This window comes from Ovis canadensis, chromosome Y, assembly GCF_042477335.2.
Source record: "Ovis canadensis isolate MfBH-ARS-UI-01 breed Bighorn chromosome Y, ARS-UI_OviCan_v2, whole genome shotgun sequence".
Taxonomy (NCBI): Eukaryota; Metazoa; Chordata; class Mammalia; order Artiodactyla; family Bovidae; genus Ovis; species Ovis canadensis.
The window spans coordinates 7,551,922-7,569,980 of NC_091271.1; the positions used below are offsets into that span (position 1 = coordinate 7,551,922).

General features: G+C 37.1%; 1 protein-coding gene and 1 non-coding gene across 6 annotated transcripts in view; one reads left to right on the forward strand and one right to left on the reverse strand.

Annotated features, from left to right (window-relative positions):
* LOC138431423 (ubiquitin carboxyl-terminal hydrolase 9X) overlaps positions 1-18,059 on the reverse strand; it is a 141,587-nt gene that overhangs the window by 110,147 nt on the left and 13,381 nt on the right. For 4 of the 5 annotated variants that reach the window (XM_069573566.1, XM_069573564.1, XM_069573565.1 and 1 more), the window contains exon 2: positions 5,810-6,061. The exons of the other annotated variant lie outside the window; for it this stretch is intronic. In XM_069573566.1, the coding sequence (XP_069429667.1) occupies positions 5,810-5,902 (93 nt within the window). In that variant the 5' untranslated portion in view covers positions 5,903-6,061. The remainder of the gene's footprint in view (positions 1-5,809; positions 6,062-18,059) is intronic. 5 annotated transcript variants of the gene reach the window in all.
* TRNAS-GGA (transfer RNA serine (anticodon GGA)) lies at positions 15,281-15,352 on the forward strand. The gene has a single exon. It is a non-coding gene; the product is annotated as a tRNA-Ser (tRNA).

Below are 18,059 nucleotides of genomic sequence, written 5' to 3' on the forward strand. Positions count from 1 at the left end.
AGGCTATGGTTTTTCCTGTGGTCATGTATGGATGTGAGAGTTGGACTGTGAAGAAGGCTGAGCGCCGAAGAATTGATGCTTTAGAACTGTGGTGTTGGAGAAGACTCTTGAGAGTCCCTTGGACTATAAGGAGATGCAGCCAGTCCATTCTGAAGGAGATGAGCCCTGGGATTTCTTTGGAAGGAATGATGCTAAAGCTGAAACTCCAGTACTTTGGCCACCTCATGCGAAGAGTTGACTCACTGGAAAAGACTCTGATGCTGGGAGGGATTGGAGGCACGAGGAGAAGGGGACAACTTCACCGACTTGATGGGCGTGAGTTTGAGTGGACTCTGGGAGATGGTGATGGACAGGGAGGCCTGACATGCCGCGATTCATGGGGTCACAAAGAATCAGGCACGACTGAGTGACTGAACTGAACTGAATGCAGCTAAATAAATATTTTAAAAAGGAAAATTCAACTTTATGCTGCATTTGCCAAAGACAAACATAAAGTTCAAGGAAAACAGAAAGACACAGAAACAGACCCATAGCAAGAGAATCAAGTGATCTTTGGCAAAGGGACAAAGACACAAAGATAATAACAATGGTAAAAAGAAAGGCTTACAACATATAATGTAGCAAATGAACAGCCACATGGGAAAACAAGAATTCAGAGCCTAGACCGTAACCCTCACAATTAACTAAAAATGGATCAGACTTAAATATATAACACAAAACTGTAATCCTCTCAGAAGATAAAATAACAGAAAATCTAGGTGACCTTGGGTTTGATCCTAACTTCAGATGTAATAACAAAGGCAGTTAAACAAGCTGGACTTCACTAAAATTAATGATTTTTTTTTCCATGAAAGAAACTGTCAAGAGAGTGAGAAGACAAGTTTCTAGGACAGAGACTGGGAGAAAATATTTGCAAAATAAAGTACAGCTATCCAAAGCTTAAAAGTGAAAGAAAGTGAAAGTGAAGTCGCTTGGTCGTGTCCGACTCTGCAGCCCCATAGCCTATAGCATACCAGGCGGCTCCTCCGTCCATGGGATCTTCCAGGAAAGAGTATGGAGTGGGTTGACATTATATGTCCCACATTGTAGGCAGACGCTTTATCATCTGAGCCACCAGGGACTCCTCAAATTCAACAGTAAGAAAACAACTTTAGCCAAAAAATAGGCAAAAGACTGAAGAAACAACTCATCAAAGAGGACTAACAAGTAATAACTACCCACTGGAAAGATGTTTAACATCACAAATCATTAAGGAATTATACACTAAAACAATGAGATACCAAAACATACACATTTGAATAGCCAAAATCTACAATCTTGACAAAACCAAATGCCAGTACAGCCTCTTATAAAATGCTGTTTTACTTTTTACAAAACTAAGCATATTTTTATTATATAATCTAGCAATTACACTCCTTAGTGTTTATTCAAACAAGCTGAAAAATGAATGTCCATACAAAAATCCCACTGTTGTTTAGTCATAATTTTATTTGTAACTGCCAAAACTTGGAAGCAACCAAGCTGTCCCTCAGTAAGTGAACAGATAAAATCTGTGGAACATCCAGAAAATGGAATGTTTCACACTGATTAAAAATTAAAAACAGCTACTAAGCTATGAGAAGATAAAGAACTTTAAATGCATATTAAAGGGAAAGAAGTTAATCTGAAAAGATTACAGACTGCATGATTCCAACTATATCACATTCTGTAAGGGGCAAAACTATAGAGGCAAGTAAAAGACCAAGTAGGCTTCCCCTGAGGATCAATGATTTTAAAAAAAAAAAAAAACTTCTCCTGCCAATAAAGGAGACTTGGGTTCAGTCCCTGGGTTGGAACGATTCCCTGGAGAGAAAATGTCTACCCATTCCTGTATTCTTGCCTGGAAAACCCCATGGACAGAGAACCTGGTGGGACACAGTTCATGGGATCACAAAGAGTTGGACACAACTTAGTAATTAAATAAACACCATCAAAAGACCAAGTAGTCACCAGGGATTCAGAGAAGGGAAGGATGAAAAGGCCAAGCAGATTTTAGTGCAGTGAAACTGTTTTATTATATTATACTAAGTATGTCTGGAAAACTCAGCAGTGGCCACCGGACTGGAAAAGGTCAGTTTTCATTTCAATTCCATAGAAAAGCAATGCCAAAGCATGCTCAAACTACCGCAAAATTTTACTCATCTCACACGCTACTAAAGTGATGCTCAAAATTCTCCAAGCCAGGCTTCAGCAATACCTGAACCATGAACTTCCAGATGTTCAAGCTAGTTTTAGAAAAGGCAGAGGAACCAGATCAAATTGCCAACATCCGCTGGATCATCGAAAAAGCAAGAGAGTTCCAGAAAAACATCATTTCTGCTTTACTGACTATGCCAAAGCCTTTGACTGTGTGGATCACAATAACTGTGGAAGATTCTGAAGAAATGGGCACACCAGACCACCTGACCTGCCTCTTGAGAAACCTGTATGCAGGTCAGGAAGCAACAGTTAGAACTGGACATGAACAACAGACTGGTTCCAAATGGGAAAAGGAGTACATCAAACCTGTATAATGTCACCCCGCTTATTTCACTTATATGCAGAGTACATCATGAGAAACACTGGGCTGGAAGAAACACAAGCTGGAATCAAGACTGCAGGGAGAAATATCAATAACCTCACATATGCAGATGATACAACCCTTACCGCAGAAAGTAAAGAAAACTAAAAAGCCTCTTGATGAAAGTGACCACAGAAAGTAAAGAAAACTAAAAAGCCTCTTGATGAAAGTGAAAGAGGAGAGTGAAAGAGTTGGCTTAAAGCTCAACATTCAGAAAACGAAGATCATGGCATCCGGTCCCATCACTTCATGGCAAATAGATGGGGAAACAGTGGCTGACTTTATTTTTCTGGGCTTCAAAATCACTGCAGATGGTGACTACAGCCATGAAATTAAGACGCTTACTCCTTGGAAGGAAAGTTATGACCAAGCTAGATAGCATATTAAAAAGCAAAGACATTACTTTGCCAACAAAAGTCTGTCTAGTCAAGGCTATGGTTTTTCCAGTGGTCATGTATGGATGTGAGAGTTGGACTATGAAGAAAGCTAAGAGCCAAAAAATTGATGCTTTGAACTGTGGTGTTGGAGAAGACTCTTGAGAGTCCCTTGGAGTGTAAGGAGATCCAACCAGTCCATTCTAAAGGAGACCAGTCCTGGATGTTCTTTGGAAGGAATGATGCTAAAGCTGAAACTCCAGTACTTTGGCCACCTCATGCGAAGAGCTGACTCACTGGGAAAGAGTCTGATGCTGGGAGGGACTGCGGGCAGGAGGAAAAGGGGACGACAGAGGATGAGATGGCTAGATGGCATCACTGACTTGATGGACATGAGTGTGAGTGAACTCCAAGAGTTGGTGATGGACAGGGAGTCCTGGCGTGCTGCGATTCATGGGGTCGCAAAGAGTCGGACATGACTGAGTGACTGAACTGAAGATATCTTTGTCAAAACTGACAGAATACAGAAAAGACCAAGTGAACCATAATGTAAACTATAGAGTTTGTGATAATGATTCATCAATATAGTTTCACTGATTATAATAAATGTACCACCTTTATAAATGAAGATATTTCTGCTCAAGTCTTCCCTGACTCTAAAAGCCCACTAAAAAGTATAATCGAGAACAATTTTAAATAGTAGTACTCAGGGGAATAACGAAAGACAATTAACAAAAACAATGAGTGCTATTTTAAAAAGGAGATAATATCCTTCCCAACAATAATCTTCCTTTCTCCTGGCAAAGTGGTACAACCCATATTAATATGTGACAGCTAGAGATAGAAGAATTATTCGAGATAAAAGGAAATCTCTACACACATAAGAGATCTAAATGTAAAGATTAATGACTCAATTACCCCATATCATCCCAAGTCACTATTTTCAATGTGAATCCATCTTATTGGTTCAACATACGTCTAGCTAAAACTGATATAACACATTAGAGGAGAATGATCAAATCACAATCCCAGGTAGACAAACAGAGGTCTCAACTAGTTAAAAAAAAAAAAAAACCAGCAGATTTAAAACTAAATGAAACAAGGTTAGGGCTTTCCTGGTGGCTCAGTGGTAAAGAGTCCTGTCAATGCAAGAGACAAGGTTTGATACCTGATCCAGAAAAATCCCACATGCGTCAGAGCAACTAAGCCTGTGCATCACAGCTACTGAGCCTTTGCTTTTTAGACCCAGAATACACAACTGCTTAACTGCTGCAACTACTGAAGCACTCTAGAGTCTGTGCTCTGCAACAACAGAAGCCACCCCAATAAGAAACCCACCCACTACAACTAGATGGTAGCTTTCACTTGCTGCAAGTTGAGAAAAGCCCACAAGCCCACACACCAATGAAGATCCAACATGGCCAAAAATAAAACTTTATATAAAATTTATATATAAATATATATATATACCATATATATTATATATAAATAAATATAATGTATTTATATAAATTATATATATATAAAGAAATAAGATTATATACTGAACAGAATATATGAAACGAATACTGAGGAAATTGCATTTAACTGACATGTACAATGAATTTTAAGAGGCAGAAATTGAAATTGCCCACGCTGGGGTGGAGGGCCCCACAGGGATATGCCTCTCACTCTCACTGTCTCTCTCTCTGTTCTGTCTCTCTGTGACCTCACAGACCATAGCCTGTCAGGCTCCTCTGTCCATGGGATTTTCCAGGCAAGAATACTGGAATGGGTGCTATTTCTTACTCTAGGGGATCTTTAGCAACATTTCAACCCTCAATAAGTTTCCATGTGAGACACCAGAGAATAGACTCTCTACTCACAAAGGAATAATTTACAACCAATACAAGAAGTTACCCAGAAAATCTCTAACTGCTTGCAAATGAAGCATCATGTTTATGAAGTATTCTTTACAAACAAAAATCACCATACAAATTTTAAAACATTAACTAAATAACGTAAATGCAAACAGACATCAAAAGTCATGGGATATGGTGTAACAAAAATTTATAGGATAAAATACATGTCTTAGAAAACAGAAACACTGAAATAAAAGTGGAACAATCACCTTATCTAAACTAGAAAGTTCACTTACCTAAACTAGAAAATGAAAAACAAATTAAAACCTAAGAAAGCAAAAGGAATAACTATGAAAATTTAAAAACAGATACATGGGAGGAGAAAAATGAAAGCCAATACTTTTGCAAAACTCTTTTGCAAACTTCAATGAAATGCATTACCCTCTTAACACAATAAATTCAAGTTACCAATATTAGCTATCAGAATCAAAGAATTACTGTTAATGTATGTTTTAATATATTCATCATATGCAAATTCTTCCAGAAACAGGGAAAAAAAAAGATTTTGTCAGCCAGCACAAAACTCTGATACTAAAATCTGTATTAAACTCTTTACTAATATTATTTCCTCTATGGTTATTTTAAAAATATGGAATCTGAACATTAAACATTCTATTACTTAGTCAGAGGTATAAGGTAAACATGAGTACAAAGATGAGACATGAACATAAACAGCTGACTTGAGTCAATGTTGATAACTAAAGGAGAAATGACTGATTTTACACTTTTGCCCTCACAATCATACAAAGCCTTATGTTAAAAAGGTACATTCTCAAGCATATGTAGGTTTCCTGTTACTAAAAGCCTCAGTGACTTACTTTAACTATAACTTAAAATGAAAATAGTTTTTTATGATTACTTAACAAATTACTCGGAATATCTGTCATTGTTTACTAATTCAAAGCACCCAAAACAATACAGCCTTCATGTCCTACCTGATTATGGAAGGGGGGCTGAGACTGTCCATCAGGAGCCTGGCCCTGGCTGTCATTCCCTCCTACCGGAGAGCCACGAGTAGTGGCTGTCATACTCAAAACAGAAAAGATTTTTGCTATTTTGTCTGTTTATTTAGTTGTTGTAAGAGAAGAAATTACAGTTCACTTATAGGAGACGAAGCACCAGGATATATCAGCCTTAAATATCTCCAATTCAAGGACAGACCATTCTTGCAGAGACCATTTCACTACCTAAAAGTAGAGGGAACAAAGGGTATATTTGTTTAAAATATTAAAAAAATAAATAATGAACTATTCTAAGTTTAACATATATATTGTTAACATCACCAACCTCTACAATCAATAACAGATGGCTGTAAAATTGAGAGACAGAAGTAAAACATAAACTTTTGTAAATATTGTTATTCAATAAATTTATATAGTCTTTATATATAATATTCCAGAAAAAATGCAAAGTTCTTAGTTCATATTTTTTACTTACAAAAGAATCTAGAGAATGATCAGTTTTTGCCTTAAACATACTGCAAAAATATAAATACTTAAAGGTACACTGCTCTTAAATAAATAAAATTAAAAGCCAAGTTAACAGAGAATGTAAAGGTAGTAGAGCAAGAAAATTAATTTAAAAAACACCAGAAGTACTCATAGAGATTACATAAGCAAACATATACATACATATTTCCACAAGGTCACTGGAAGATCAGACTCTTTCACCTAATGTCTTTCAATACTCAGACATTCTCATTCAAATTTTATATTACATGGATTATTTTTTAAACTTGGGAGAAATTATATCATCTTTTGAGAACTATTGCTAACAAAATTAAATAATTTTTTCTTACATCTCAAAAAAAACGAATTCTCATTTAAACAGCTGTTTAAGTCTAACATTCTCTTTCTTCTAGGCTTCTTTACGTGGACTTCTGATCCCACTGTATATGCACCACATGTAAAAGGGCCTTGATCTAAGATTCAGCTCCTCCATTTCTTTCTGGATCCATTTTTCTTGGTCAAAAATATGCTTAAATCTCCCCTCCTGAAAATCACAAAGATCTGTCCTTTTGCACACATTCTTGAAAAGATGTGTGATTCTGGTTTTTCATCATGTGGTCTGTGTTGAAAATTATTTTTAAGGCTATACACTTAAGGAAGTGTCATGGCTGGCTCTGAAAAGAAACCAGTTTGTGTAAAGCTGCAATCAAAATTTTATGTGTGAGTGTTTGGGGGAGGACAATAGAGATACCTGTTCCAGAACCAAGACCCCACTTAGCTTTCCATAACTCGTCAGGTTACACAGACTTTGTGATACCAAAGAAACACAAAGGTCTAAGAAATTAAGTAATTTAATCAAAGCACAGCTAAGAAGTTTGTGGAAAAGAACAGAGCACAGGTAAAACACAGGTAATAAAATATACAATCCTAGAATTAATCCTATTTCTCTTTAAAACAATACTATTTCCTGACATGGGGAGGGGTCCTACATTTAGAAAGGTGGTAATGATAACCCTGTATGCAAGACAGCAAAAGAGACACAGATATATAGAACAGGCTTTTGGACTCTGTGGGAGAGGGAAAGGATAGGATGATTTGGGAGAATGGCACTGAAACATGTATAATATCATATATGAAATGAATCGCCAGTCCAGGTTCAATGCATGATACTGGATGCTTGGGGCTAGTGCACTGGGATGACCCAGAGGGATGGTACGGGAAGGGAAGAGGGAGAGGGGTTCAGGATGGGGAACACATGTATACCTGTGGTGATTCATGTTAATCTATGGCAAAACCAATACAATATTATTAACCTCCAATTAAAATAAATTTTAAAAATAAATTAAAAAATTTTTTTCTTCACACACTTTTCCCTTGCTTTGTATTTTCTTTGACATTTGAGGTTATTTGAACTAAAGCATCTTAAAACTATATTACTCCATCATTTTATATCTGCCCATATCCTTCTATCTAGAGACACATCTTAAGTAACCTAGCAAAAGGAGTAAGTCATTCAATAAGTCATTGATAACAAAAGAGTAATCAATCAGTGCAAAGGGAAACAAAGCAGCAATGCAATTTCCCTCCCCTCAAATAAAATACCTTTCTCCCAGATCATAACTATTATTTCTTGCAAAGTCTCAGTGTTTTGTCCAAGCAGCAATTCAGCACTACAAAGACACTATATCCTAAAACACTAAAGAGCAATTTAGAAATTATTCAAATCACTTAAAATGAATTCAGCAATGTTAGATTTCCTTTAGATCACAGCATTTTTCCTCATATTCAAACTTCAGTATTTCAACATATTTTCAGGACTAGAAAAGTATCACTTTAGTTGAAAGTCCATACTAGAAGAGCAACATCAGCAAGAGGGCAGCTACAGGCACTGGTTCTCCCACATAAACAGTAAGTTAACAGCAATATGTGGATCAAAATATAATTCTGATACAGCTAGAAACTGGTTAATATAGAGCTTCCAGACTCAGGAGAGTTATTTAATAGAACAGAGAATTGTGAGGAGCTTAACAATACACTGAGTTTTATTTACACTGGTTCATTTCCCAACCCAATGTAGCTCAAAGTAAAAGAGAGAAATAATACCCAATTCTTGGCTCCAACTGATGCTTCTCCCAGGACAGAAGTAATGAAGTGGAACTTAGGTCCAGATTTCTGGCTTTCCTAGGGATTTCCAAGTACCCTGACAGAAGCACAGAAGAAAAGCACACAAAGCCAATAACGTAAATGCCTAAGAAGGTCTGAGAGCTCCTCCATCTAGGTAGCCTGACTGGTGAAGGTTTCCCTCTACACAAAGGCAATCAGTGAAGTCTGAAACTCCGGCTGTTTTCACCAATGAACCCTAACTCAACAACAAAAAAATCATAAAGAATACCAAAAAATAGGGAAATAAGGCCTTATCAAAGGAATACACAACCAATCCTGTAGAATGTTTTTCAAATGTCTTAAAACTGCAGAATGACCTGAAAGAGAACACAGATAAACAAAACCAGAAAATACACAGAGAGAATTTCAACAAAGAACTCCAAAAAGCACACTAGACACTCATGCCTAGATACCTAACAATCAGAAGTCAGACTAAAAGAGAATCTCAAAAGGAGTAAGAGAAAAATGACTTGTCACATGACCTGGCACCTATATATGATTATCAAAAATTCCCCTAGCAAAAATTTGCAGGCTACAAGAATAATGGTAACTCAAAATGCTGAGAAGAATTTTATTAAATGTTCATCTCCAAAACTTGAGATTATTATGTACTTTTTCTCCTTATGCTATTAGTTTGCTTACATTGATTAATTTTTGTACACTGAACCACACCTATACTCCAGGAATAACTCTCACTTAATCACTGTATATAATTCTTCTAATATGTTGCTGAACTCAGTTTGTTAGTATTTTGTTGTTTACTTTGCATCAGTGTGTACAAGGGATAGTGGTCTGTAGGTGTCTTTTAGTCTGTAGGTTTCTTCAGTCTTTGGCTGAAGCAGCAGCCTAATGCTGGACTCAACAAACATTTCCTCCTCTTCAATTTGTGTAAATATTTCAGAATGTCGCTATAAAGATATTATTTAAATATTTAACATTCAAATATATATAACTTGAATGTTTGAAAGAATTCACAAGTAATATCATTGGGTTCAGTGCTTTTCTTTGTTGGAAGATTTCTGATTACTGGTGAAGTCTTCTTAGCAGTTTTATGTCTATGCAATGATTTGATCCTGATCAGTTTTAATGTTTCTAGCTATTTCTCCGCATCTTCTAGTTTACTTAATTTGGTGATGTATATAATAGTACAGACTATTTTCTTAAAAATCAACATGTTTTGGCCTATGTGTTATAAGTGTTATATTTCCAGTTTCATTTCTAGTTTCAGCAATTTCAGTCTTCTGTTTATTATCACTCTCATTTGTCAATTTTACTCACTTCTTCAAAGAGCAGTTTGGTTTCACTGATGTTCTCTGTTTTAGTTCTATTCTTTATCTCTGTACTAATCTTTATTATTTCCTTCTTCTTGCTAACTGTGGGGTAAGTTCTTTTCTAGTACCTTAACTCATCAAGTAAGGCTGTTATTTAAGATCTTTTTAAAATATATTTTAGCAACAAGGAACAAGAATATTGATGCAAAAATTCTAATGAATACTGATGCAAAAATCCTTACCGAAATACTCTATCAAATCAAATTCAACAGCACATTATGGTTTAAACACTACAACCAAGGAGGATTTTCAAACCAAACAATGTAATTCTCTACACTAGAACAGTAAAGGGAGAAATACCAATGATCATCTCAACTGATGGAGAAAAAGGACAAAATTGAACATCCTCTTATGATAAATAATAAAGAGAAGGAAACCCAACATAAGAAGCCAAATATGAAAAATCCACAGCAAAAACCATAATACTGAATCACACTAAAGCTTCCACAATATAAAAACCATTAGAATTAATGGTTTTAGTAAAGTTTCAGGTACAAAAGTCAACACCCTAAAAACCAGTCCACTAAAAATAAAAAAAGAATCCAGAAAGGAAATTAAGAAAAGAATTCTATTTGAACATTAAAAAAAGAATAAAATACTTAAGAATAAACTTAAAGAAAAAAGGTTACACATACCCAGATAAACTACATTTCTGAAAAAAATCAAAGAAACTATTAATAAATGGAAAGATAACCCATGTCACAGATTACAGGACTTATTAATAAAGTATCAAATCTAGGTACAGCAGATAAGAATCTGCCTCCCACTGCACAAGACATGGGTTTGATCCCTGGCCTAGGAAGATTGCACATGTCAGCTACATGTCAGCTACAGAGCCACCACAATGAGATGCTCACAACCACAGTGAAGAGCAGCCCTGTCTGAGTCAACTAGAGAAAGCTTGCGTGCAGCAACAGAGACTCGGCGCAGCCAAAAATAAATAAATAATGAAAAACAATGTCAATCTAGGGACATCCTTGGTGGTCCAGTGGCAAGACTCTGTTCCCAACACAAGGTCCCGGGTTCCTTCCCTGGTCAGGGTGCTAGATCCCACATGACCCAACTAAAGAGTTTGCAGGCTACGACTAAAATATGCTGCAACTAAGAGCCGATGCAGCCAACTAAATAAATAACTTTAAACTGATTTAAAAATTTAGAAGATGTCAATCTGTAGAATCAATGAAATCCCAATCAATATACCAATAGCTTTTTTGTACATAAACATTCATCATAAAATTCAAATGTAATCTCAAGTCAACTCAGTTAAAACAATTTTGAAAAAGAACAAAGCTGAAGGTGTCAAACTTCCTGATTCAAAACAAACTACAGGGCTTATGGTTCAAGATGGTGGAGCAGAAGCCAAGTGCACACATCTCCTCCTGCAAGAGCAACAAAATCACAATGAATTGTTTACCAACATGGACAGAAGGACACTGGAACCCACCACAAAAAGATAATGTCCAAAGACAAAGAAGCCACAGTGAGATAGCAGGACGGGCACATTAATGGTAAATTCAAGTATCATCCCACCAGGCGGGTGACCCACAAACTGGAGAGCAATAATACCAAAAAAGTTCTCCCACTGTTATGAAGGTTCTGAACTCACATCAGGCTTCCCACCCTGAGACCTGACAAAAGGACTGGGAATTCCCAGGGAATCTGACCTTTAATGCTGGTGGGATTTGATTAAAAGACTTCCACAAGACTGGGGCAACCAGAGAACTTCAATCTTGGAGGATACAAACAAAATCTTGAGTGCACCAAGACCCAGAGAAAAGGAGCAATGACTCCGCAGGAGTCTGAACCAAAACCACCTGCTAGTGTTGCAAAAATTCCAGAGAAGGCATGATCAGCAGGGGCTCACACAGGGACAGCGAGGAAGGAACCTTCCCCTTGGCATAAACCCACCTGGAGTTCATCATTAACCCTACCACAGAGCCCAGAGTACCCAGGGCTGGGTCACCTCAGGCCAAACAACTAGCAGGGAGGGAGTGCAACCTCACTCATCAGTAGATAACTGGACTAAGGCTTTAGACAGCAAGGCCCTCCCACAAGAGGAAGACCCAGATTTTCACACCACCAGACCCTCTCATTTAGGCATCAGTGAACTAAAATGGACCAGAATGGGAAAATTTAATTCAGATGACCATTACATCTATTATGTGGGCAGGGATCCCTTAGAAGAAATGGAAAAGTCTTCACAGCCAACAAATGAGTTTGAAATGCAGTACTACAGTGCAATCTCAAAAATGAAACAATGATATCTATTCATTTCCAAATTAAATGTAATTAAATTCACATTCAATATAACAGTAATCCAAGTCTATGCCCCAAGCATTAATGCTGAAGAAGCTGAACAGTTTTAGGAACACCTACAAGATCTTCTAGAACTAACACCCCCCAAAAAATGTCGTTTTCATCACATGGGACTGGAACACAAAAGGAAGTCAAGAGATAGCTGGAGTAACAGGCATGTTTAGCCTTGGAGTACAAAATGAAGCAGGGCAAAGGTTAACAGAGTTAGCCAAGAGAACTCACTGACACCCTCTTCTAATATACCAAGAGAAAACTCTACACATGGATATCACGATATGGTCAATACCAAAATCATATTTATTATATTCTTTGCAGCAGAAGATGAAGAAGCTGTATACAGTCAGAAAAAACAAGACTAGGAGCTGACTATGGCTCAGATCATGAACTCCTTACTACCAAATTCAGAAGACCAATCAGGTATGCCCTACCTAAGTCAAATTCCTTATGATTATACACTGGAAGAGACAAATAGATTCAACAGATTAGATCTGATAGCTCAAGGGTGTACAAAGCACTACAGATTGAGGTTCGTGACACTGTAGAGGAGTTAGTGATCAAGACTATCCCCAAGAGAAAGAAATGCAACAATGCAAAATGCTTGTCGGAGAAGGCATTACAAACAGCTGAGAGAAGAGAAGCTAAAGCCAAAGAAGAAAAGGAAAGATATACCCATCTGCATTCAGAGCAAAGAGAGATCAGAAAGCCTTCTTCAGTGATCAGTGCAAAGAAATAAGACAAAAATAAGAGAATGGTAAAGACTTCTTCTCCAAGAAACAGATATCAAAGGAACATTTCATGCAAAGATGGGAACAATAAAGGATAGAAACAGCATGCACCTAAACAGAAGCAGAAGATATTAGAGACAGATGACACAAATACACAGGAGAACTATACAAAAAATATCTTAACAACCCAGATAACCATGATGGTATGTATGATCACTCACTTAGAGCCAGATATCCTGGAATGTGAAGTCAAGTGGGCCATAGGAAGTATCACTACAAACAGAGCTAGTGGAGGTGATGGAATTCCAGTTGAGCTATTTCAGGTCCTAAAAGATGATGCTGTTAAAAGTGCTGCACTCAGTATACCAGCAAATTTGAAAACTCAGCAGGGCCACAGGACTGGAAAAGGTCAGTTTTTGTTCCAATCCCAAAGAACAGCAAGGCCAAAGAATGTTCAAACTAAGGCACAACCGCATTCATCTCTCATGCTAGCAAAGTAATGCTCTAAATTCTTCAAGTCAGGCTTCAACAGTATGTGAGCCAAGAACTTCCAGATGTTCAAGATGGATTTAGAAAAGGTAGAGGGATCAGAGATCAAAATGCCAACATCCTCAGGATCATCAAAAATCAAGAGTTCCAGAAAAACACCTACTTCTGCTTTATTGACTACACCAAAGCCTCTGACTATGCGGATCAAGACAAACTGTGGAACATTTTTAAAGAGATGGGAATACCAAACCAGCTTACCTGCCTCCTGAGAAATCTGTAAGAAGCAACAGTTAGAACCAGACATGGAACAACAGACTGATTCAAACTGGAAAAGGAGTACATCAAGGCCACGTATTCTCATCCTGCTTATGTAACTTACGTGCACAGTACATCATGTGAAATGCAGGGGTGGATGAAACACAAGCTTAAATTAAGAAGAGAAATGTCAATAACATATATGCAGATGACACCACCCGTATGGCAGAAATCAAAGAAGACCTAAAGAGCCTCTTGATGAAAGGGAAAGAGGAGAGTGAAAACGTTGAGTTAAAACTCAATATTCAAAAAAAGAAAATCATGGCATCTGGTCTCATCATTTCATGACAAACAGATGGAAACAGTGAGAGACTTTATTTTCTTGGGCTCCAAAATCAATGCAGATGGTGACTGCAGCCATGAAGTTAAAAGACACCTGCTTCTTAGAAGAAGAGCTACGACCAACCTAGACAGCATTTTAAAAAGCAGAGACATTACTTTGCCAGCAAAGGTCCATCTAGACAAAGCTATGGTCTTTCCAGTAGTCACGCACAGATGTGAGAGCTGGACTACAGAAAAGCGGAGAACGGAAGAATTGATGCCTTTGAACTGTGGTGTTGGAAAAGACTGTTGAGAGTCCCTTGGACTGCAAGGAGATCAAACCAGTCAATCCTCAAGGAAATCAGTCCTGGATATTTATTGGAAAGACAGATGCTGAAGCTGAAACTCCAAGTTTGGTCACCTGTTGGGAAGAACTGACTCAAAAGAAAACACCTTGAATGCTGTGAAAGATTGAAGGCAGGAGGCAGACAACAGAGGATAAGTTGGTGTATGGTATCACCAACTCAATGGACCCGACTTTGAGCAAGCAGGGAAGCCTGGTATGTTGCAGTCCACAGGGTCACAAAGAGCTGAACATCACTGAGGAACTGAACTGATTTACACACAATGGAATTCTATTCAGCCTAAGAAAAAGTAAATTCTGGGATATGTGGCAACACAGATAAGCCCTGAGGACACTATGTCAAGTGGAATAACCCAATCACAGAAGGATGAATAATGTAGGATTCCACTTGAACTATGTAATCAAATTCATAGAGATAGAAAGTAGAAAAGTAGTTGCAAGCAGCTGGGAGAAAAGGGCAATGTTTAATGAGTTTATTTCAGTTTTACAGGATGAATAAACTTCTGGAAATGAATGGTGTTAGTTGTATAACAATGTAAATGGACTTATTCTGTCCTCATTGTACTTTAGATTTGCATTTCCCTAAAAACTGGTGATGCTGAGTATCTTTCCATGTGTCTCTTGGCTATCTGAAGGTCTTCTCTGGAGAAATGTCTATTTAGATCTTCCATCCACTTTTTGATTGGGTTGTTTGTTTTAATATTGAGTTGCATGAGCTGCTTGTATTTTAGAAAGAAACCTTTGTCAGTTGCTTTGTTTGCACATATTTTCAAGTATTTGTAAATGGATCTTTTTCTCATTCTGAGGGCTGTCTTTTCACATTGTTTATGGTTTCTTTTCTGTGTAGAAGCTTTTAAGTTTAATTAGGTCCCATTTGTTTATGTTTTTATCTTCATTACTCTAGGAAGCGGGTCAAAAAAGATCTGACTGAGGTTTCTATCAAAGAGTGTTTTTCCTATGTTTGCCTTTAAGAATTTACACCAGCCTAGGTGCTTCCCTGGTGGCTCAGAGGTTAAAGCTTCTGCCTGGAATGCAGGAGACCCGGGTTCGATCCCTGGGTCGGGAAGGTCCCCTGGAGAAGGCAATGGTCAACCCACTCCAGTACTCTTGCCTGGAGAATCCCATGAAGGGAGGAGCCTGGTAGGCTACAGTCCATGGGGTCACAAAGAGTCAGACACGACTGAGCAACTTCACTTTACATTTAGGTCTTTAATCCAGTTTATTTTTGTGTGGCTGGGGAGCGTTCTAATTTCATTCTTTTACATGTAGCTGTCCAGTTTCCTAAGCACCACTTACTGAAGAGACTATCTTGTCTTCACTGTATATTCTTGTCACGTTGTTACAGATTAGGTAAGCAGAGGTGCGAGCATTTACCTCTGGGCTTTCCATCCTGTACCATTCATCTGTATTTCTATTTCTGTGTCAGTACCATACTGTCTTGATTACTGTAGCTTTGTGGTATAATGTTACTAAACTGCATAACTGAAACAGGAAAATGGAAAATTTTCTTCTGCATGTTTTATTTTAATTTAAATAGTAGATACATAATCTGGACTTAGAAGATGCAAGCAGTATGAAACAGAAAAGCTCAAGCTATATTTATCCTTCATAATGCTACCTAAACCTTACTCCTCTTGCACACATTTTGTAACTGTAAGCATTAATATCAACTATTTTGAATATAAAACATAAGTCAATTAAATGTTTAAGCATATATAAAAAAATATTTATTCTGTATTATAATTCAGTGGCATTGTAAGCCCTATGCAAATTAAAAGAAAGTACAAAAATACTTATTTCTAAATTAGTATTTAATTTTAATAAGGGTATTTAAAATTAAAATGAATTGCTACAGCACATTCAATAAGATTAAGGCTCATCTGTAAGACTTGTAGTCTGGAAGAAGATTGTCAACAAAAGCAGCAATTCTTTAACTGTTTTTTTTTCCTCCTGCCATGTATGATAAGCCTCATATACAATGTACAGGCTTACTAACATATGTCTATAGTCATAAAGATGCAATGCTAAAATGCAAACCTCTACAAAAAGTTTATATTGAACATTACATACAAATGAATGGTTTCTCAAGATGGTTATAAGCCTAGCTGGTAACAGTGGACAATTAATTAACCACCTAGAAGTGAACTTAAGAGTTTTTCCTCCTCTCATAAAAACAAAAATATGAATGAGAATCCTATTTTCAGTAGAAAGAATTTGAATATAACTTTTAAGTAACATTTTTCCCATCATGTTTAAGTTTTACTCCCAATGTTATTTCTGAGACTTTTAATCTGTACTCATTCTTTTTACTCCTTTTATTTAACTCATTTTTTACAATATTGCGCTGGTTACAACAGTGTGAATCAGCCATGTTGCTGTTCAGCCACTAAGTCATGCCTGACTCTCTGGAACCTCATGAACTACAGCATGCCAGGCTTCCTTGTCCTTCACTATCTCTGGAGTTTGCTTAAATTCATATCCACTGAGTCAGTGATTTTATACATATATCCCCTCCCTCATGAATCTTCCTCCCCTCCCACCATACTATTCCTCTAGGTCACCACAGTGCAACTGCTTGAGCTCCCTGTTTACAGCAGCTTCCCACCACTTACCTATTTTACAAATGACAGTGTATATATATATTGCAATGCTACTCTCTCAATTCATCTCATTCTCTCTTTCTCCACCTTTGAACTCAAATGGTTGCTTTGTCAGAGGTATCCTTCACAAGTGTCATCAAATCCCCTTATATTCAGCTCTCAAAGCCTGTTGTGCTGCACTTCCTGTTTTGAGCATCTATGACTATCCCTCTGTAAAATGATAGGACAAACTACGTAACGATGCCAGTGGCTTTATTTTGTTCAGCGTGAACCCCAAGAAGCCTATAAGCTATGTCAAATGTTCCACCAATCTAGCAACCACTACCAAAATTTCACAAAGAAACGCTGAAAATCACTGACTCCCAATCTTTGTATATCTTTTGCAACTGTATGCACTAATTGATGCTAAGAAATTTCTCACCACAAATCCAGAATCTTATTCTCATATATAAATTAAAAACAATCTCTGACTCATTTTTCATTCATTTCTTCCCTCAAAATCTAGAAACTTTGGGATCTGTAATGGGCACCAAACTAGAACATTAAATCAATTACCCTTATTTAGTCCCCATACACAGAATACCAAAATGATAGCTTTATTCTCCTTACTGAAGTACTTATCACACACTGCTGGGGAGAATGAAAAAATGGTAGTCCTTCATTTTAAAAGACAATTTTACAGCTTCTTACTAAAGTAAAAATAGGTTTGCCATACAACCCAGCAATCATACTCTTGGTTATTCAGCCAAACAAAAACTTACCTCCTAACAAAAACTTGCACATAAACATTTCGAGCAGCTCTACTCACATTTGCCAAAAACTGGAAGCAACCAAAATGTCCTTCAAAAAGTTAATGACTGCGGCAACAAAAAACAGTAGAATATTATTCATAGATAAATGGCACACTAACCAACAAAAAGACATAGCGAAATCTCAAATCCACGCTGTTCTAAGTGGTTTCTTTAATCAGTTTCAAGAGACAACATTCTGAAACATTCTAAGTAACATTCTGGAAAATGCAATACTATAGAGACAGCAAAATTGACAGCGGCTGCTAAGTATTGAGCAAGAGGGAAGAAGAAATGAATGAGTAGAGAACAGCACATTTTAAGCAACTGGAACATTCCCATATGATATAATGATGATATATTTGTCCTAACCCATAGAGCTCTA